Here is a 23,102-nt window from a genome sequence, read left to right as displayed (position 1 = left end):
GCATATAAATGAGAATAATTTATTAAACATTTATCAATACCATTAATCAATGTAAACAAGTTTTATATAGTAATAACATTAATAAAGCAACCACCATCATTATTAGATATATTTGCTCTTTTGCCCATTTGGTCATTACAAATTTACAAAATTAGCATTAAAATATATATATTTTTTTATATATCTATAGGCATTAAAACCTTTTGTCCCGGAGCACCATCTTCTCCTGGTAAACCAGGTAAGCCAGCCAAACCTGTAGACCCTGGTTCACCCTGAAATATAGAAAATAAGTTTATTAAAAATAACGGCATATAAGTAATGGATATAAATACACCCTGCGGCTATTGTAGTGTATTATTGATTTTGGCTCTTAGGCCTGATAAATTAGCATTTTATCCATTGCTCTCCCAACTTTATTTAGAAATGTGTCTATTTGAATAATTAACTTTTTAAAATGGTTCATTTATACCACTGCTGTTTTAATACATGCCAGATGGCCCTACAGTCTCCTGTTAGCATAGTGTAAATTTACCCTATGAACCTTTATAGCTACTGCATATATATCAGGGCTAAAGGGATTTCAAATAAAACATATGCATTGAGCAGTGACTGTAGTTTTGTCAATGTGGGCATGTCTGGTACTACAGCTCAGCCATAGCTCCGCCCCTTTATTTGAAGGTACTGCCGTTAAGAAGCCTTCAATCTGCTGATTTGCTGTTTAGTGAGGCCCACACAGATCCCACATTGATGCCCTATTATTTCCCCAAAATAAAAATGTTGGATTAAGGGCATGCCCACACGTGGCGGATTTCCTCCGCAACTGTCCGCATCAATGCCGCACAGAATCTGCATTGCAGATTCTGCGGTGGATCTGCCCAAAATGTGCAGTAAATTGATGCGGACTAGCTGCTGCGGACTGCGGTAAAAGTGCTTCCCTTCTCTCTATCAGTGCAGGATAGAGAGAAGGGACAGCACTTTCCCTAGTGAAAGTAAACGAATTTCATACTTACCGGCCGTTGTCTTGGTGACGCGTCCCTCTTTCGGCATCCAGCCCGACCTCCCATGTGACCGCTGCAGCCTGTGATTGGCTGCAGCCGTCACTTAGACTGAAACGTCATCCTGGGAAGCCGGACTGGAGACAGAAGCAGGGAGTTCTCGGTAAGTATGAACTTCTATTTTTTTTACAGGTAGCTGTATATTGGGATCCAGGGTGCAGAAACAGTTACTGCCGATCGCTTAACTCTTTCAGCACCCTGGACAGTGACTATTTACTGACGTCTCCTAGCAACGCTCCCGTAATTACGGGAGCCCCATTGACTTCCTCAGTCTGGCTGTAGACCTAGAAATACATAGGTCCAGCCAGAATGAAGAAATGTCATATCCAAAAAGCAAGACGCATCCGCAGCACACATAACATGTGCATGACAGCTGCGGACTTCATTGCGGAATTTAGAATCTCCATTGAAGTCAATGGAGAACTTCCGCAATGAGTCCGCAACCAGTCCGCCACTGGTCCGCAACATCCATTGTATGCTGCGGACACCAAATTCCGCACCGCAGCCTATGCTCCGCAGCGGAATTTTCAGCTTCGTCTAAACGAAGCCTACTAAAAAGAAGTGGAAGGCAATGGAGAAACGGGTCCGCTGCGGATTAACGCTGCGGAGTGTCCGCAGCGGAATTCAAGAGCAATTCCGCCACGTGTGGCTTTGCCCTTAATGTTATCCTAATGCAGGCCTATGTTATTTTGATTTAATATAATTGGTAAAATTAATATTAATACTGGCACTCACGCTCAGTTTATGAATTTGGCATAGTCAAAAAAGTAGAAAAATGTTGAAAAAGGGGAAAAAGTGGCACAGGACTTCATAAATATAGCATTAAGCCTACATCCCATATTTTTCATTATATTTATGTAAGACAATATGTTGTTTCTGAATGTTAAGGGTGATAAACAACTTATATGAACCAGGTAATTGTCTTTAAATTACAATTACTTTCTCATAGGCTCAGATGATCTGAAGCTTATATAAGCTCTACTTTAAGCACTGCTGGTCAACAACTATGGGTAAAAATTTAGATAAGAAGTCAAGTTATAAAAGGCAGACCTTAAAGGGGTTGTTCAGGATTAGAAGGCAAAGTCAGTTTTTTTCTGCCAGAAAACAGCACCTCTCTTGTCCAAAGGACGTGTCTGGTATTGCAGATCATCTCCATTCACTTGGTTGGGGATAAACGGTAACACCAGACATAGACTTTAGACAAAAGAGACACTATTTCTAAAAAAGAAGCCAAACTATTCTTCTAACCTTGTCCTATTAAATAGTCCTATTAAATAAAGTACCTTTGCTCCAGGTTCACCGATCCCTCTTTCTCCAGATAGTCCAGATTCTCCTGGCAGACCTTGGTCTCCCTGTATATAAATAAGAAAGGTTTATAGGAACTTATTTGATAATATTTTACATGACATTTTAGTTATGATTTTCATTTTCTGTATGGTAACCTTGTGAAGATTTTTCTTCCCACAGATACACATGTGTGTTTTAACCAGCTACAGGTAAATAATTAGGAAATTAAATGATGCAAACCACAACTATGTGGTATTTTTATTTATGAAATAATATTATATTTTTATTACCTTAGGTCCCATGAGTCCTTCTCCTGGTGGTCCTCTCATGCCTGGTGGGCCGAAAGGACCCTGAACTCCCTGAAAACAGTTAAAATATTTAGTTTTTACTTTAAATTTCCTGTTGTGTTAAATACTCTTTACTTAATGTGTTATTTTATTTTACCTTTTCTCCTTGTATTCCAACACCAGTTAAACCAACTGGGCCAGGAAATCCAGGAGGTCCAAACTCTCCCTAGGAAACAAGAGCCAGATAAGAAAAAGACTAATAACAAGCAAAACAGGAACAATTCTATAAAGTGGTAGTAATAATAATAATAATAATAATAATAATCATAATAATATTAATAGTTTATTACAGGACTCAGTTAAGGAAACAGAACAATACAGTGCCACATTTACCTTATCACCTTTAATGCCAGAACCTGGTGGGCCACGAGTTCCTCTAGGTCCTTCAAATCCTCGGTCTCCCTATAAAAGGAAACAGTACATTACATTTTTGCCATAATAAGTTGATATTTTAACTAACTACACATAATAGGCATAATACAGGGACAGGTTAAAAGTTAATCCACTATGTTTAACTAAAAAACAACAAATCTTTTTTGGGTCTTCTTGGAATGTTTTAGTGTGTTTACAGTAGTTGTCTGCTTTGGACAATCCCTTTGTGTTAGAAAGGTCCCTTGACAACAAGCTGATCATAGGTTTCCCCACTGCATAGATTCCCAATGATCAGCTGTAATCTGCTTGGGAACCCAACAGAAAGCGTACAAATCCCCTGCAGTGCCACCACAGGGGAAATGAAGCATTACACAGTTCCCATTGTAATCAAAATGCTGGCTGTGTAGTGCATCATATGTTGGGTCTTCCAGAACAAGAGACACTCTTTGTAGCTGATAGAGTAGGGTACTGAATTGGGGACCTCCTCCCTATTAAATCAAAATTCCCTAATAGGGAATTTGAAAAAGGATCAGACAACCCGTATAAAAATTATATTAGTGAAATACATAAATAGCAAGTCCCTGATATCATGTTATTTTTGGAATCATGCCAAGTGAGTATTTTGGTAGAAATTTGCAGGACAGCGGTCAACATATTTGAGTTCTGCTTAGCTAACAAAGATTATACAATGGAGGTGACTAAAGAACTTCTTAAGAATTATTTTGTGGAACTTATTTTTTCCAGATTTTTCCTTTAATATGTATAGGATAGGCGTTACCTTAGGTCCAGGTAGTCCTTCTCCTTGTGATCCCCGTTCTCCTGGGAGACCCTGCGCTCCCTGAGGGCCCTGTTACAATGAAATCATACAATATATCATTCTTCACATATGATGTCTGAGTAGTTGGCACTATAATGCTCAAACACTTTTTTCTTTCCAGGATATCCAGTTGTGACTTGTTTTACAATAATTCCGACATGTTGCTTCAAATAAGACAACTGACAAAATCACTATGACTGGAAGCTAATATTTCCTATTGTTTTACTGATTGTGTCAAACAGAAATGTTAAACTTTTTATTGTTCATTGAGACTTAATCTTAATCCGTTACATCTTAAAATTGTCAGTCACTGGTGCTCAATAAACAGTATATTTTGAGATTTATACATAAAAATGTTTTTGTTTGTGAGCTTTGTAAAACTGTAGTTAATATAAATTCTGCTAAAGAATTTATTGAAGATCTGTCAGAATCAGAATAGATTCCGGAAACCTGTCCCAGCATGATCCTTGTTTAGAAAATGACTTGGTTATTGCATTCCATATAAAATCTGTTGGTTGAGGAGAGGATGTGACTAAATATATTTTTGTATTATGAAATATAGATTTTTATTTTGATATAAAATTTACAAGACATTTAAAGCAAATCACATACTATACTACAGAATTGTATTGATCTTCTTAAAGAACCAAAAGGGTTCATTTATTTTTGAGGTCTACATCTCAATAGCTTCATTCAGTGTGAACCATTGGAAATGTGAAGAAATACTTACCGCTGGTCCCGGTTCTCCAATTCCCGGTGGTCCATTTGGTCCTGGTCTTCCTTGTAGACCCATGTCTCCCTAAAATTATTAATTTACAGTATTTGACTCATCAATGGTTAAAGAAAATAAAATTGATTAAAAAGTTTATTAATGGACGACCTCCTTTCCTGAGGCATCTCCCCCACTGTGAGCTGATTGTAGGCTCTACCTCTAGCGATCAGGTTATCGATTGGCGTAGCTGCTGGCATGTCCACATTTTGATGCAGTTAAAAATGTTGTATTACATGGTCGCCCATTAAAGTCAAGGACGACTCCTTTAATGTGTTAACTGTTCATAGTAAGAGCAAATTTTTGGATACTGCACTCAAGATTTTATGTTAAAATTTACAAATGTGCATGTTCTTAGAGTTGTCCTTTGGGGAGATTAGATTAATTTTGGCTGCATTCATGCAAAAGTCGCTAGATTGTGAAACTTTCTTCTTGAAATTTTTATTTATCCATTAAGGCGTTGGCCTTCTTGACGACTGCTAGGAAACACTTCACTTTTGATTTTTCTTACCTTGAGTCCAGGTAGTCCTATTCCTGTTTCTCCTTGTACGCCTGGTGGTCCAGCAACGCCTCTATCCCCCTGTGTCAATCAATAAGATTGCATTGATTTCATAGCAACACCGTTTTTGTTAAAGGTTAACTTGATGACTAAATGATGCTAAACATTGCTATGTTTTACGAGTGCTGCTTGAAAGATCAGGGTGGTGCTTTCTGAATACTTGCTTGCCTCAGAAAGAGTTAACATTAGACAATGTAGAATCAGCCAAGCACGAAGCCTACCCCCATAGTGGTGCATGTTCCTAAACGGCTTCTATTAAAAAACCTCTTTCATTTGAATTAATATTGCTATTTTCTTCTTTAGAATTAAGGGTGGGAAAGGCCACAAATCCAACAAGGCATTCTGTCAGAAGCGTAACTATTGAAGGTACAGAGGCGGCAGTCGCCATGGTGCCTGTGGGGGCCAAATCGCACACGGTAGATGGTGGGGCCATTACAGACGTTGCATTGGGGCCTAGGAAGTTCAATTTACGCCTTTACATCCCCATGAGGGTAAATATACTTTAAGTAATACGTTGTGGAAAATTTATAAAGAGTGATGTTATAACTTGGTATTAAATAATGCAAGAAAACTAGTACAAATTTAGGAAATAAAAGCCAAGATTTAATTGGTCGCTAAACACAATCTATACAGTGTAATTTTTTTCACATGTTTTCTCCATAATGAGTTTTTATTATACCATAATAGTGATAAGTTACTTAGTAAAAAAAAGTTTTCCTGAAGTATGGAATTAGGGTACTGTATTATTTGCAGCCTACTAATATACGTTTTGACCTTCTGATACATTTCCAGCTAATAAAGGGTCAACATTGGTAAAATAAATCTCCATGGTTGACCCTCGAAATATCAACAAACTATAGACCACTGTTTATAACTGTCTACCGTTTCTTTATGCAGCAAATGATACAGACTATTGCAGAAAAGTCAGCAGTCTGTTGACAGCCTACATGGAATTTGATTTGTGTCTTATCCATTTATTTTTTTTATTATTTTATTTTTTATTTACCTTTGCTCCTTGAAATCCTTCGGGTCCCTGATCTCCTGGGGGTCCTTGAATGCCCTATAGAAAAATAGTAAAGCTTATTTGTATGTTTTATTTACTAATGTATGAACCACTACATATGCCTATCTCTGAAAGCTGTTGGCCATACGTAATTCAACAAAATTATGTTAAACTTAAAGGTGTATTGCGATTTAAGTAAATAAAGGTTATTCTTTAAATAATAAAAAGTTTTTCTAATAGACTTTCTGTATCAATTTCTCATGGTTTTCAAGATCTCAGCTTGCTGTCTTGGAATAATAATCTTCATTGTTTACTTCCAGTGAATAAAATGTGACGTGTCATGTAACTTCATATATTGTTGCTTCAAATAAGCATCATTTAGGTTCCAAGTCATTGCTTCCTTACTTGCACTCCTCTCAGTCCTCTTGGGCCTGTTGGACCTTCAGGACCCTAAATGATCAAAGTAAAAAATATTAGCATATAATCGTAATGTTTGTGAAAATGGTCAGATGCATATCAATCGGATACATGAATAGAGGTAATAGTGCAAATATAACACAACACTGCAGTAAGATATTTGTTTTACGCATCTACATTTATATGTACATTATTATCTGCTAAATCTGCTATCATGCAGCAGGTGTGGTGTCAAAAATTGCAAGGGGTGAAATCTGGGGCAAATCCACAAATCCATGCAGATTTGATAATATACAGCATGTCCTCAAATCTGCAGCAAGTCTGAATATGGCCTTTGTGAAAACAAAAAAATAAAAAAATAATAATAATAATAATTTGATAAAATATTCCAGTTCCATTGTATCACCTTGTTTTACAACATACCCGATCTCCCTTGACACCAGGAATACCACATTCTCCTCTCTCTCCCTAAAATAAAACATACATTTAAGCCAAATATTATTTAGTTTTTCTAACATTTTTGAGTTGAAAGTATTATAAAATAATAAAAGAGAAGATAGTACCAAACAAACAAATTAAAATATAGGCTATGCAGGGTTGGATATACATAAAGGGGTTGAATGAGACTAGACACAAGGTTTGCGTTTTTTTTTTCTAGAGACAGTGCCACTCTTCTCCATAGGCTGTGTCTGGTATTGCAGCTCTGCCTAATTCAAGTGATTCAATATGCCATCAATGTGTTACAAAAAATGATTGCAATAATTTCTTGTACCATTTTTGCCATGGCCTTGAATGATGCAGAATGATGAAACTAAAGGGTCAATATCTAATAACGTAATGCTCTGTATGTCCTTATAAATGTGAAATCACTGGTTGAGAAGCCAAATACATTACCTGCTCTCCTTTATATCCAGGTTTTCCCTAAGAAGAAAAGAACAGTGAATAGAAGCATTAATTGCAGACAATGTGAATAGTATCATAAAAAGTAAAAATAATAGAACTAATTCTGTATATGTTACGCATGTAACAGAACCCAAAAAATCACTAGTCCTGACCTGTGACAAGTCTGAGTAAACACGTGTAAGGCCACGTTCAGACGTGGCAGAATTTTTACGCTGCAAATGTTGGTGCAGATTTGGGACAATTACGCAACGAATCTACACCAACAATTTCATATTTGACAGGTAATTCAGACGTTGCAGATATCACAGCGGACTTGCCACAGATTTCAGTTTTTGCATTGCAAAGGCTGAAATCCGCAGTGAAATTCCGCTTCTTCTCCGCAACAGACAGTGCATGTTGCAGACTGAAAATTCTGCACCGCAGCCTAATTTCCGCACAGTTATTTTCTGCAATGTCTGAACTAAGTTTCCTAAAAATGTATGGAAACAAATGTAAAAAAACGTCTGCTGCAGAATTCCACTGCGGACTGTCCACAGCAGAATTGAACAGCAATTTCGCCACGTCTGAACGTGGCCTAACAGGTAAAATTAAGAGTAAAAATTGGGGGTTTCCCATTGTAAATGTTCATTATGCTCATCAGATGTTCTTATGCAGAGCCAGATATTTAAGCTTCACCCTGTTCAGCCCTAGAACACCCCAAAATGGCATAGAAACGCCTCTTTTTATTTAACTTAAAATAAGCCACACCCTTTTGCGGCACAGTCCTAGGTTAATGAGTGAGCACCCTCATAAGTTTCCAATTCTTTCATAGAATCCGTTGAAGTCTAAAACATGATATGAGCGCCTACATGTAAATACACCCTTGGAAAAGCAGCTTGATTGCTCAGCCACCCCTCCATGGAACTCCTCATATCCATGACTTTCCTGACGAGGTGAGATAGGGATCCCCGTTCTAGAATTTAATGGAGGTCCCAGCAGTCATACCCAACCAATCTATTGGTGGAAAAACGAAATTAAATGATAATTGCATTTTAAAATGTTTTGTTTTTTAATGATCCTTTAGACCTTGTTCACACACGATGCATTTTCTGCATTTTTCTCTTACATGTAAGTGATTGAGATTCTAGTAAATAGACAGCTAGACAGACTTTGCATTTAAAACATGAGTTGTTGCTGCGTCAATTACTATAAAGTTATACATCTCCGTCTCTGTCTAATTCTTCCGCAGATCGAGCGGATCACAAATGTGATGACCATTCTGCTTGTTTTATTTGACGGGTCTTCTTTAAAATGGCTCCGAACTGGAGCTGCACGGTAAGGACTGATGAATGTTGAATATATTGAATTAACTTCTCTAAATGTATTATTTCCAAAAGTTCTTGTATATGTGAACTTTATGATTTAGAATTATAACCAGTAGTTAATATCAGACGTATATTTGAGGGTTAAAACGTTGCGAGTCGTGTCTTGGAGAGTTAGGGTATGTTCACACGGCCTATTTACGGACGTAATTCGGGCGTTTTTGCCCCGAATTACGTCTGAAAATAGCGCCTCAATAGCGCTGACAAACATCTGCCCATTGAAAGCAATGGGCAGACGTTTGTCTGTTCACACGAGGCGTATATTTACGCGCCGCTGTCAAATGACGGCGCATAAATAGACGCCCGCGTCAAAGAAGTGACCTGTCACTTCTTGGGGCGTAATTGGAGCCGCTATTCATTGACTCCAATGAATAGCAGCGCTAATTACGGCCGTAATTGACGCGGCGTTCAAGCGCCTGCACATGCCGGTACGGCTGAAATTACGGGGATGTTTTCAGGCTGAAACATCCCCGTAATTTCAGCCGTTACGGACCCCCGCCGTGTGAACATACCCTTAAAGGAAATATTCTTTCTATTGGAGTGCTGCAGTCTTTCTTCTCTTTGTAATATCAGACATACACAGTTAATGCCTCATAGGCAATCAGAAGGGAAATGTATTAATACAATTCTGCCACCCGTCTGCCATGCTGAATGCCACATTTATTAAAACCCTCCCACAACAACAGTTGTCGATTGTGTTGGTACAAGGGGGCGTGGCTTTCAAGTTGAACCAGTAAAGTGGTGGTGACCAACCGGCGTGCACCGTGTTGGGAGGTACAGTTCACACTACACTGCCGCTCTATCACCCAGGTGCCATCACTATTTGTATTGTAAAATATCACCCACACAATCCTGTATTTCTTTATAATAATATTTTATTTCCATATGATTTAAAAATTTACCTCTATACCGTCTCTTCCAGGAATACCATTAAGGCCAGATTCACCCTGCAAAGAACAAAAAGAGGAACATACATTTAAGCCTTATTGACATGAACGTGTCCATTTTGCGCGCGTAAAAAACGCGTTGCAGTTTTGTGCGACATCCGTGTACAGCGCGTTTCTATGGTTTTTACGTGCGTATGTCATCCGTATCTCACACGTTTTTTACGTCAGCAAAAAAAATAAATAAAGGAGGTGTTTTTCTTATCATTTCTTAAGCAACGTTTGCGTGAATCACGGAAGCACACGGATGTGCGTCTGTGTGCTGTCCGTGATTTTCACGCTCCCATTGACTTGTGCAAAAAACGCACAAGAATAGGACATGCAGTGAGTTTCACCCAGCGGACCCACGCTGCGTGAAAACACTGAATGTCTGAATGGACCCATTGAATTGCATAGGTCTGTGTGATGGCCGTTGTCTTAACGCGCGTAACATGGACGCAAAATATGCTCGTGTGAATAAGACCTTAGGGTCAGTTCACACGTAGCGTAAATGCTGCAGATTTTCCGCAACGGATTTCATTGCGGAAAATCCGCAGCATAATACAGTAGCAGCAAAGCGGATGACATTTGAACAAATCTCGTCTATACGCTGCGTAAATGCTGAGCGGAAAAACTCTCAGAAATTGACATATGTTTTTTTAATCCGCACCATGTCAATTGTATTTGCTTAAACGCTGCTTACTTGTTGCAGGATTTTCCCATTGAATTCAATGGAGAGGAAAAACCCGCAACAAATAGCAGATGTTGCGTGTTTTGTGTTTTTTCATCCAGGCCGGCCTCCTGGGATGCCGTTTCAACCCATGTGACCGTGCAGTTTTCCGTAGCGGACATTCCGGCTGAAAAACGGCACCACAATTTGGTGCGGTTTTTCGGCTTGAATTCCCTGCGGCGCACAGGGCGGATATGCTGTGTGCTTTTACGCAGCGTATCCGCCCTGCGTGAGCATCCCTAACTTTGGATACAAGAACAAGTTATAGCTTGTTCATAGATAGGCAGTATTATTATATAGGATTTGCATACAGAGTTGTTACAGGAGAGGCCCCTAATCCCTTATCACACAATGCAAACAATAAGGGCTCATGCACACAACCATAGTGGTGTGCACGGCCCCTGGTTTGTGGCTTGGACGGCCGTGGAGAGTCATCCGTAAGGCCATCCACAAATCACTGGCCGTGCACATGCCCGTGTACATTCATTTCAAAATGCAGCCGTAATAAGACATGTCCTCTCTTTTTGCGGTCTGTGCTCCCGTGCTTCCGTGCAAACGACTGGACCAATCTTCATCAAATTTGGCACACAAATAGATCAGGCGCTTCGAAGGTTTTACACCTGGTTTCAGCTCTCTAGGGCCTACTGTTCTCGACATATTCACAAAAACTTGCAATACAATAGCAAATATGGCACCACTGGCTTTCACATCAAGGGTCCTCATCCATATCACATCACATGACCCGTATTAGTTAATAGAAGCTCGCAGGTTCTTCATTCTTAGGCTGGGTTCACACGAGCGTGGCGTTTTTGCGTGCGCAAAAGCCACTTAACAGCTCTGTGGGGCAGCAGCATATGATGCATGGCTGCGTGATTTTCGCGCAGCCGCCATCATAATGACACTCCATTTGGATGTTTGTAAACAGAAAAGCACGTGGTGCTTTTCTGTTTTCATTCATCCTTTTGACAACTGTTGCGCGAATCACGCTGTTCGCACGGAAGTGCTTCCGTGCGACATGTGTGGTTTTCACGCACCCATTGACTTCAATGGGTGCGTGATTCGCGCAAAACGCCCAAAGAACGGACATGTCGTGACTTTTTTTCAGCGGACTCACGCTGAGTAAAAATCACGAACATGTCTGCACGGCCTCATAGAGTAATATAGGTCCGTAATTCCCGTTCGTCTGAATAAAGCCTTAGCCTCACTGATATACACACAGTTTTACACTGGGTTTCCATAACAAACCTATACTACAAGGCACCTATACTGGATTTCAGCATTCTCATAAATGTAACATCTTTCACACCAGTCATGCCTCCAAAAAGTAACTGGACGAAGGACTCCTGCAGCAAAGCGCATGGCTGCTGCCCGAGCTGCTGAAACCTCTTAACAGACCCAAGCCCGTCTCCAGGCTGACATGATGCGTCACAGCCAAAAGAGGGCTGCTGAAACTCCCCAGCAGACTCAGGCACGACTACAATTTTGGACCTAAACATTTTATTTTCTCTTCATTGTAGTTACACAATAAAATGAAAATGGAACAAGGACTAGTGGGTGCTGCCGGAAAAAAGGACAGACATCCAGGATTCAATTTTGTGATATTTTTGATGAACCACATGTTTGGAAGTTACACCCTAGGCCAGCATAGTTTTATCAATTGTAAAAAGGATTTTATATAAAAGAATCAATACATGTAATTAAGTTCTTCACATTTTAGGTGTTTACATGATCTCAGGTATCTGGGATAACGTACCTTACCACCTTTCAGTCCAGGAATACCATCATCACCAGGCCGACCTTTCTTACCCTATGAAATAGAAAAATCTGCATTATGGTACAATAATAAAAAAAAGCTTCTACTTCCACTTGTTACGGCGCGAGCAGAATAAATTCGGGAAAACTTACTTATAAGTGTGGCTTCACTAAAAATGCACCAAAAATGAAAGTATTAGAATACCAATTGTATGACCAGAAACTACTCGTCTCCTTCCTGTGTCAAGTAGGCAGAGTCTTAGGCTATGTTCACACAGAGTTTTTTGCAGGCGGAAATTCTGCCTCAAAATTCCGTTTGGAAGTTTGAGGCAGATTTTCCTCTCCCTGCACGCCGATTTTCGCAACGTTTTTCGCAGCGTTTTCTGCCCGCGGCCATTGAGCTGCGCGGGCATAAAACACCGCTAAATAGGCTTTCTTTGCCTCCCATTGATGTCAATGGGAGGTCAGAGGCGTAAACGCCCAAAGATAGGGCATATCCCTTTCTCCCGAGAGATGGTTTTACTGCTCGCGGGAAAAAGACGCCTCCGCCTCCCATTGAAATCAATGGGAGGCATTTTCGGGCCGTTTTTGACGAGTTTGCGGCGCGGTTTCCGCGTCAAAAAACCTGTCAAAAAACTCAGTGTGAACATAGCCTTAAAGGGACTGTCTAACCACAACAATCTCTTTCTGGATTGAAGCCGGCTCCAGAAACCTCTGGCAATAACAGCTGATAGAAGCTAAGGAGAACCAATCAAGGTATTTATTTTCAAGTAACATTTTAAACCTTTGGAACAGAGACAGGTGACAACTCTTTAATGACAGAGAGACTTGCATAAACAACAATAACTGCAGGCAGAATGATATAGCGACAGGCGCCCTGATTAAACTAAACTGCGTTGTTTTTTTTTTTTTAAATCATAGTTTTAATACATGCCAGGTTTGAAGAGGTGGGCATAACCCCTACAACTTTCCCCTGGCTGCCTACATAAATAGGGAGAAACCTGTCAATCAAGATGAGCCGGCGGGGAGAAGCTGGAGGGAAGCCATCCAGTGAACACTTCTCCCTGATTAGGGAGACTAAACTTTTTAAAAACTTTTGACATCTCATAGTGACATGTCAGATATTTTGATCGGTGGGGATCTGGGCACTGAGACCCACACCGATTGCTAAAACTGAACATCAGAAGCGCTTGGGTGAGCGCTCTGCAGGTTAGTTTCTGATTGGCTTTCCTCGGTCATAAACCTTTTATTGAGCTGTACACCACTTGCTCGGCTTTCCCAGCAGCACAGCGCTCACCCAAACACTTCTGCTGCTTTGTTTTAGCGATCAGTGGGGGTCTTAGTGTTCGGACCCCAACCGATAAAAAATCTCTGACATGTCACTATGACATGTCTAAAGTATTTTAAAAGTTTAATTACCCTTTAATATAATGTTGCTAACAGAAGTAAGATGGTCCCCATGGGTTTCCTGCCACCTTGTCAGAAGACTATGGACTATTTTACAACAGTTTATAGTCTTTGTCTTATTTGCAGACAAAACTGTTAAAAATGGTGGACAAATATGGTAGCATACTGATGGGAACTGAGGGCAAAAATGCAAAAAGAAACGTTAATCTCAAAAAAATTTTAGCTTTAAAATTGAATTACCATATATGCAACAGTTGACATTGTACATAGTACATTTCATGTATGAAGAATGTCTGCAGATCCAATATTATTGTCACAGTCAATATCAATGCTTTGCTTTACTTACAGGTGTTCCAGAAAGTCCCTTTTCACCTTTTTCACAGGTACATACAGGTGATTGTCGGCACTGTAAATAAAGAGTAGTCAGTGAGTAAGAATTGCCACTTGGTAGATACATACAGTACACTTGGGGGCAGATGTATCAGTGTTTTTACACTAGTACACGTATTGCTACAGGGAATTGACATATAAACCGGCAGCAATATGCACATGTACTGTGCATAGTAAATACAAATCTTCACATTATAGCAAGCCCTTATAGCTGATTGTAAGGGCACGGGCAGACGTGGCGGAATTGCTGTGGAATGCCGCTGCGAACAGTCCGCAGTCGAATTCTCCAGTGGCCGTTTTTTACAGTTGTTTCAATACACTTTTAGGCAAGTTAGTTCAGACATTGCGGTAAACTCTGCTCCGGAACATAGGCCGAATTCTCAGTCCGCAGCATGTACTGTCTGTTGCGGAGAAGAAGCGGAATTTCATTGCGCATTTCAGCCTTTGCAATGCAAAAACTGAAATCTGTGGCAAGTCCGCTGTGTTTTCTGCAACGTCTGAATTACCTGTCAAATATGCAAATGTTGGTGCAGATTCTTTGCGTAATTGCCCCAAATCTGCACCAACATTTGCAGCGGAAAAACTCTGCCATGTCTGAACGTGCCCTAAAGCTCTGTGGAATATGTTGGCCCCATATATAAATAAAGAATATTATTATTCTTTCCTTTAGCATGTTGTAGGAAAAAGCAGTGTCGTTTAGACAACCCATTTTAAAATACCGTATTCGGGAATTCTGGGTGAAGAGGGGAACCCCCATTTCAGCTACCGTGTCTTTTAGGCAGAGCAGAAAGAGGGCCTTTTGCTTTCTGAGCAATACATGGACAGCCCACTGATTTTTAATGGGAAATGTGTAACGCTTCATTACCCCTGTGGTGGCGCTGCAGGGTAATTGAAAACGTGAAAGTCTGGCATGTAAAAAATGTAATGCCGCTGCAGGGGAAATCTCTGTCTAGATGTGTTTTATAAAGACGACCCCTTTTTAAAAAGAAGCCAATGATATCGCCTGACTCACCGGCTTCTTTCTAAAAAGCAGTTGTCTTGGTGAGACAACCCTTGTATAACTGTAGAATTGTAAAGCTTGATTATTAACCAGAACATCAAACTAATATTCCTCATACAGATATAGCAGTCACAACTTGCTGTGGTGTGCTACAGCGGTATTGTAACACGCCTATGCTATTTACTCAGTGCGCCGCTATCATCTATCTATCTATCTATCTATCTATCTATCTATCTCATATCTATCTATCTATCTATCTATCTATCTATCTATCTATCTATCTATCTATCTATCTATCTATCATCTATCTATCTATCTATCTATCTATCTATCTATCTATCTATCTATCTATCTGCCTGCCTACCTACCTACCTACCTACCTATCTATCTATCTATCTATCTATCTATCTATCTATCTATCATCTATCTATCTATCTATCTATCTATCTATCTATCTATCTATCTATCTATCTATCTATCTATCTATCTATCTATCTATCTATCTATCTATCTACCTACCTACCTACCTACCTATCTATCTATCTATCTATCTATCTATCTATCTATCTATCTATCTATCTATCTATCTATCTATCTATCTATCTACCTACCTACCTATCTACCTACCTACCTACCTACCTACCTATCTATCTATCTATCTATCTATCTATCTATCTATCTATCTATCTATCTATCTATCTATCTCTCTATCTATCTATCTATCTATCTATCTATCTATCTATCTATCTATCTATCTATCTATCATCTATCTATCTATCTACCTACCTACCTACCTACCTACCTACCTACCTACCTATCTATCTATCTATCTATCTATCTATCTATCTATCTATCTATCTATCTATCTATCTATCTATCTACCTACCTACCTACCTACCTACCTACCTACCTACCTATCTATCTATCTATCTATCTATCTACCTACCTACCTACCTACCTGTCTGTCTGTCTGTCTGTCTGCCTGCCTGCCTACCTACCTACCTACCTACCTACCTACCTACCTACCTATCTATCTATCTATCTATCTATCTATCTATCTATCTATCTATCTATCTATCTATCTATCTATCTCATATCTATCTATCTATCTATCTATCTATCTATCTATCTATCTATCTATCTATCTATCTATCTATCTATCTATCTATCTATCTCATATCTATCTATCTCATATCTATCTATCTCATAACTATCATCTATCTATCTATCTATCTATCTATCTATCTATCTATCTATCTATCTATCTATCTATCTATCTATCTATCTATCTATCTATCTATCTATCTATCTATCTGCCTGCCTACCTACCTATCTATCTATCTATCTATCTATCTATCTATCTATCTATCTATCTATCTATCTATCTATCTATCTATCTATCTATCTATCTATCTATCTATCTATCTATCTATCTATCTATCTATCTATCTATCTATCTATCTATCTTCAGTGTATCCATCTGTCATGTTACTAATCTTTTTACCTTATATTTAGCTACACTCTTCAAATTTTCTAAGTTTTTTTTCATAAAAAATACTGAAAATTATTAAATTGACAGCTGAAAACTTACCCCTTCTTCGGCGAGCTCTTTCTGCAAAAGGAAAAAAGATACAAAGCATAAGGGAGAATGAAGCTTTCTACAAAGTACAAACCACCAAACATTATTAAATATTTCGATTGAAATTTCAAAGAAAACGTATCAAAACATTGAAACAAGATATGAATCTATAAATACAAATTATTATCAATAAATTGCAAGCTCTGTGCCATCCTGCTGTGTCAATGTTACTTAGGCTGGGCGGGTGGTGGCTGTAAGCTACATATATAATAAAAATGTGGCAGACATTACATTAAATTTAAACAAAAATAAAAATAGTAAGGATTTCTGGTGGATTATAGTTCTGGAACCAGAAGAATTGTGAATGCAGCTTTGGACTAGGTCTGTCATGTGGCCCACTTATATCAAGCAAAATTCTTTCTTAAGATGTTGATAAATATGTCCCATATCTATGATTAATAATCCACACTCCCACCGCACCCTACCGCAGTCAAAATTCAAGCATCTTAATTGTCCCTAGGTGGCAAAACAATGTTACTAATTGATAAATGTGGTGCAAGTCACCCTTTAGGCTTCTTTTTAAAGAGTTTTCTGGTATAGAAAATCAATTTTTAAATACAGTACACTATAAGGACATTCTTGCTAGATTGTTACTAGAAGGGGGTCCCTAATTCGTGACCTCCATAAATTGTCCAGAACAGAGATAGGCTACAAAGAGCTTCTCTCTTTGGAGGACCCAGCATGTCCACATAACACAAATAGCTAGTTGATTTCAGTTGCCACCATGTAATACCCAATTTACCCTGTAGTTGCGCTGTAGAGGAGTGGAACAGTTCCTGTAATGCTCCCCGCAGATTATATCTGAACACTGGAGGTCCCAGCAGTGGAACAACCGGTGATCAGTGTATTTTCAGGGCACCTTTCTAACAAAAAGGGAATGTAAATTACAGAATCCAGATTGGGAACACTATTATGTGAATGAGGCCTTATACTAGAGATCCCAGTGATGATAATACTGGTATTTCCTGCTGTCATTGGCACTATTTTATTATTATATCTGTATAGAGGTAACCTTTTTGTGGTATGTGACATGGGGCAATATACTAATACATTACGAACCAGTAAATCACAGACAGAAAGTGTGTGACAGACAGTTCCACTATATACAAACGAGAATTGCATTTTTGCATAGGTATTAATTAAAGGAGTTTTCAGAGCTTATAAACAAACCTGAAAGCACTTACACTATACGTGTCTGAATGGTCACCAGATGATTCCACCATAGCTCAGAAATAGTTATTTTTCATTTTCATTTTGTTACCCAGCTCTGTGCAGCACTGTTGTTTTCATTTTGCTAGGGCTTTCTGTTGACGGGATAACCATGTAAAGGACTACAGTTCCCATAATTCCTATCTCCCCCCATAGACATTGCTTCTATTTACAGCTGCCTGCATACCTCTCTATTACAAGGTGTAAGATAGTGCTGTTAGTACTCACTGTCTGCTACTGGGAAACAATTCTGTTGTTCTGCTGCTATATCTGCAGACCAGCATGTGAAACATGATCCCTTCAGAGACAGGGGTGGAGGGGGAGATAGGAGGCCGGTGATGTGTGACACCCTGTACCTCAGGGAGGAGACACAGGGGAGATAACCATGTCTTTAGTGTACTGAACGTCACACAAGCAGGGGATAAACACCAGGAGCATGGTCGTGTGACTGCACGTAAGACTGGCTTACAGAGACATTTCAGCTACAGACAGTACTTTAGTAAGTGACTAATCTTACTGCAGTTAAAATATTTGCACATAATTTTTAAAGAATGGAAAACCCCTTTAATACAAGACAGTGATATGGTTACTTACCACTTCCTTGAGGATTTTATCCACCATGTCAATTTCCTGCAAATGAAAGACAAATCTGGTAGCAGGCACGCTAGCCAGGAGACGCAATTTTGCAGCATTGGAGGCCTCCTTGGCTACGGATGTCATTCCAACAGTGAAAAGCTTAATATCATGGTTCTTGGCATTAGCAGTGGCTGCAAATATATCAGGATTTCTGGGATGGTCTACCCCATCAGTTAGAAGTATGGCCACCTTCACACTTTTGTGTGTACCCTCATTCATATACAGCTGAGTTAGGTTTGTGATGGCATAGGAGGTGAATGTACCATGACCGATATATGCAATGGGAGCCATGCGAGCCTTAAAAATGTCAGGTCCTTTCCAGTCTCTGAATGTTTGTTCAATCAATACTGTGCTGCTGTACTGCAAAAGTGCCATCCTCCAGCTGAAAGGCCTCTTGGAGTCCAGTTGCATACCCTTTAGTTTGTCTACCATTTGAGAAACAAATTTTTTCTCTTGATTGTGATTATATTCTTTAGCGCTTTCAGAACTGTCCAGGAGAAAGGCCATTTCCAGAAGGCAGTCTTCATCTGTAATAAGATCACAGGACATAAACTTAGGTCCACGTAGAGTGTAGGTGCAAATTACTTAATGATGATAATCACATTTATTAAAAACATGAATAAAGGGTATGTACAATTTACAACCAATATTGCTCCAATGCATTCAAAATAAAAGTAAAGCAACTGTGCAAATAGTCTTGATTAAAATTTTCCTACAGTAGTCTACAGCTCCTCTACAGGTCTATGTGTCTCCATAGTTACAGGCTGCAGGCAACCCCTGTGTAGACTAATCCTGCAATCACACTCCCATCGGTCTCCTACTGCTTGCTTTTATATATTTGTTAGGCCTTATTCACACGAACGTGTTATACGTCCGTGCTACGCGCGTGATTTTCACGCGCGTCGTACGGACCTATGTTAATGAATGGGGCCGTTCAGATTGTCAGTGAATTTCACGCAGCGTATGTGCGCTGCGTGAAACTCATGACATGTCCTATATTTGCCCGTGTTTCGCGCTGCACGCACCCATTGAAGTCAATGGGTGCGTGCAAATCGCGCTCGGCACACGGAAGCACTTCCGGGTGCCGCGCGTAATTCGCGCAACAGCAGTAACATTAATTATTGAAAACAGAAAAGCACCACGTGCTTTTCTGTTTGTAAACATAAAACCAGAGTGTCAGAGTGTCATCATGATGCCGGCTCGTGTGAATCCGGCCTTAGGTTAGTTTTGTAGTGTGTAGTGTGTAACCATGGAGACACATGGGTCTGCATAAGAGCTGTAGAGACAAAACAGTAGAGTATTTTTAACCTCTCCCGACATTTGACGTACATTTACATCATGGTTGGGAGAGGGGAAGTATGGAGCGAGAACATGAGCTGAGCCCGCTCCATACAGAGTAGGTGTCACCTGTTTCCGATCCCAGCTGTTTAACCACTTAGATACCGCAGTCGCTAGTGACCATGTCACTTAAACTGTTAGAAAGGTGGGTGCACCAGAGGCAGGGCTTAAATGTACACTTGCTTTTCAAGCAACTTATGCTACTCTAATAGTATACCTGACGTATAAACTTTTTAATTTACTTACTGTTAAAATGTTTTATCTATGCAATTTCTGTGTGAAGTTACTGCCACTAGATGTCTGACTTCCTGTAATCTTCTGTCCACCCCCTGTTGTTAAGCAAAATCTGTGCCTAGTTACAGATGGACTGCAGAAAGGGGGGGGGGGGGGGTTCTTTACTGCCTGACAATACATGTCTGTGGAGGGGGAGGGAAGGGGAGGGAGCAGTGAAAGAGACACAGACACGGTGCCCATAGAATTCTATGGAGAGTGGAAGGGAAGCGTGAGGAGGGAGCAAGAGAAGAGAAATAAACACAGAACGCATTCTCATACAAGTTTATGGAGAGGGGGGAGCAGGAGCGAGAGACACACACTGACGTGCTGCAGCTTCCTGGTAAGAGTTGTATCTCACCCCAGTGCTGGATTTTCAGCTACACTGCTCATTACTGAGGTTGAATGTCCTCCATGCTGCTGCAGCTTCTTTATATATGTGATACATAGATAGAGATAGGAGAGCAGGATTCTCCTCTTCTATGTATGCTGACTACAGAAGACATAATAGCCATTAGGCTCCGTCCACTAGCTCAGAGACAATTGAGAGATAGAGATAGAGCCTGCAGAAGGGAAAACTGCAAAAAAATGCAGAATACAAGTCTTATAATTGCCAGAAATAGTGTTATTCCTCATGTACACACATATGACAGCTTATTCTGAAATGTCACCCGAAAAGTTAGGTACACAAGGAGACAGCAAAAAGCACAATACACTGCAATACATAATTATTGAAGTCTATTGCACCAGCAATTGCATGTTCAAGTCCCCTTGTGGGACTAAAAAAATGTAATAACGTTTTTAAAAATATAGAGAAAAAAGGATTTCAAGTTGAAAAACAGATAAAAAAAATCAACATTCTTGGTATTACAATATAACATTATTTTTTCTGCACGGTCAACACTATAAAACCCCTTCCCCAAAAAAATCACCCCATAATTGATGGTTTTAAGTTACTTTGCCTGCCCTCCAATAGTGGAATACAAAGTAATCAAAAAGTCACATGTACCTCAAAATGGTATTAAAAAAATTACAGCTTGCCCGCAAAAATAGAGCCCTCACACAGCTCCATCGACGGAGAACTAGAAAAGTTCTGGGTGTCAGAAATTGGCGACACTTGTAACTTGTAGGCCTGCAGTGTGTGCGGACATTAAAGTGGGTGCTTTTTGAGAAACAGGCTAGCATGATGACATAACTGTACAGTCCCGCATCTCTACACAGACTGGATAGACAACAGGCCAGAAGAGACCTGCTGCCTAGGAAACCAGGCCAGACTTGGGAGTTGGGAAAAATTAAAACTTTATGCAGAGGCGTAGCTAGGTTCTCCTGCACTCGGGGCAAAGATTCAGATTAGCGACCCCCAACTTATTTCCCGACATCTCCTTCCCCCTCGCCATGGTTTCTTTCTCTACTAATCAATGAGGTGTAATTTTTTTTCACAATTTTTGTAATGTAACTCGAGCATAAAGGCATTTCTACGTTTTACAAGCAATATAGTTATATAAGGGAGTTACCATAACAATAAATTAAAAGGAAATAAATTGAAGAGGCCACACACAGCCCCCTGTAGATAGCGCCACACACAGCCCCCCTTGTAGATAGTGCCACACACAGCCACCCTTGTAGATAGTGCCACACACAGACCCTCTCTTGTAGATAGTGCCACACACATCCCCCCTTGTAGATAGCGCCACACCGCCCCCCTTGTAAATAGGGCCACACAGCCCCCCTTGTAAATAGTGCCACACACAGCCCGCTTCCGCCCTTGTAAATAGCAGCACACTCCCCCCCTTGTAGATAGTGCTACACACAGCCTGCTGCCCCTTTGTAAGTAGTGCCACACTCCCCCCCTTGTAAATAGTGTCACATTCCCCCCCTTTTAAATAGCGCCACGCTCCCCACTTGTACTTAGCGCCACACTGTAAACAGAGTGGTGAGCGGTAGCCTACCGCTACCACTCTCCGCTCTGCCTGGTGTGACTTACCGGAGGAGTCGAGGAGGTTATGCGGCGCAGGAAGCAGCGGAGTTCCTTCTGACTAGGTTTGGTGACAGCCAGGGCCGGCCTTAGCTTGGATGGCGCTTTGTGCGGCACTCTCTATTGCCGCCCCCTACACAAACCAAAAATTAACCACATATATGGACATGCTAGAACATATATACTGTACATACATAAAGACAGATATTTAGACATAAGAGCAAATATACATACACACATTCTGGAATACTTACATATAGGTAAATATATAGCCATACAAACACATATACACACACACCGGCAGATAAATCCACAGACAGGGACATATACAAATACATGAAAGTCACAAATATACAAAAACAAAGACACATTCACAAACAGACCATTATATACCCACACAGGCACATATATGCACAGTACAGATAATGTAGTAGTGTTACCTGCAGTCCTATGTAGCACCACAGATAACACAGCGATAACTCTCTGAGTACAGATAATGTAGTAGATGTTATCTGCAGTCCTATGTAACACCACAGATAACACAGCGATAACTCTCTGAGTACAGATAATGTAGTAGATGTAAGAGACAAACGCATGCAGAGACACACACACACACACACACACACACACACACACACACACACTAACACACACTGTAACATATACACATACAAACACAGAGACACATACTGTATACACACTACACACATATACACACAGACACTCACCATGACTCCTTGCTGAAAGGATCACAGGTCAGAAGGCGTTTGGGCGGAGCTTCCGCCTCTGCTTCTCGGCTGTTATTTACTCCGTGTGTGTAACAGCAGAGCACAGAGTAGAGGCAGAGCCCAGTGGCGCACCCTACATGCTGTGAGGGTGCAGCACGGGAGTGGACCAGTCCAGTCCCCTGACCTGAGTCATCTGTCCTAATGTCACTGACTTG

The 23,102-nt window shown here is 40.1% G+C and overlaps 1 protein-coding gene across 1 annotated transcript in view; it reads right to left on the bottom strand.

Moving 5' to 3' along the window:
• The window catches only part of COL28A1 (collagen type XXVIII alpha 1 chain), a 49,793-nt gene that overhangs the window by 20,643 nt on the left and 6,048 nt on the right, over nucleotides 1-23,102 (bottom strand). The window contains exons 2-18 of the mRNA XM_075831501.1: nucleotides 18,535-19,103; nucleotides 16,684-16,704; nucleotides 14,049-14,108; nucleotides 12,297-12,350; nucleotides 9,793-9,837; nucleotides 7,521-7,547; nucleotides 7,050-7,094; nucleotides 6,615-6,659; nucleotides 6,213-6,266; nucleotides 5,159-5,227; nucleotides 4,609-4,677; nucleotides 3,840-3,908; nucleotides 3,023-3,091; nucleotides 2,787-2,855; nucleotides 2,633-2,701; nucleotides 2,339-2,407; nucleotides 201-272 (exon numbers count right to left, since the gene is read on the bottom strand). Of these exons, the coding sequence (XP_075687616.1) occupies nucleotides 201-272; nucleotides 2,339-2,407; nucleotides 2,633-2,701; nucleotides 2,787-2,855; nucleotides 3,023-3,091; nucleotides 3,840-3,908; nucleotides 4,609-4,677; nucleotides 5,159-5,227; nucleotides 6,213-6,266; nucleotides 6,615-6,659; nucleotides 7,050-7,094; nucleotides 7,521-7,547; nucleotides 9,793-9,837; nucleotides 12,297-12,350; nucleotides 14,049-14,108; nucleotides 16,684-16,704; nucleotides 18,535-19,103 (1,475 nt within the window). The remainder of the gene's footprint in view (nucleotides 1-200; nucleotides 273-2,338; nucleotides 2,408-2,632; nucleotides 2,702-2,786; nucleotides 2,856-3,022; nucleotides 3,092-3,839; nucleotides 3,909-4,608; nucleotides 4,678-5,158; nucleotides 5,228-6,212; nucleotides 6,267-6,614; nucleotides 6,660-7,049; nucleotides 7,095-7,520; nucleotides 7,548-9,792; nucleotides 9,838-12,296; nucleotides 12,351-14,048; nucleotides 14,109-16,683; nucleotides 16,705-18,534; nucleotides 19,104-23,102) is intronic.

The sequence above is a fragment of the Rhinoderma darwinii genome, chromosome 6 (assembly GCF_050947455.1).
Source record: "Rhinoderma darwinii isolate aRhiDar2 chromosome 6, aRhiDar2.hap1, whole genome shotgun sequence".
In the NCBI taxonomy this organism is placed as follows: domain Eukaryota; kingdom Metazoa; phylum Chordata; class Amphibia; order Anura; family Rhinodermatidae; genus Rhinoderma; species Rhinoderma darwinii.
Note: the sequence above shows the minus strand (reverse complement) of the source record. Positions and strands in the feature narration are given on the sequence as shown.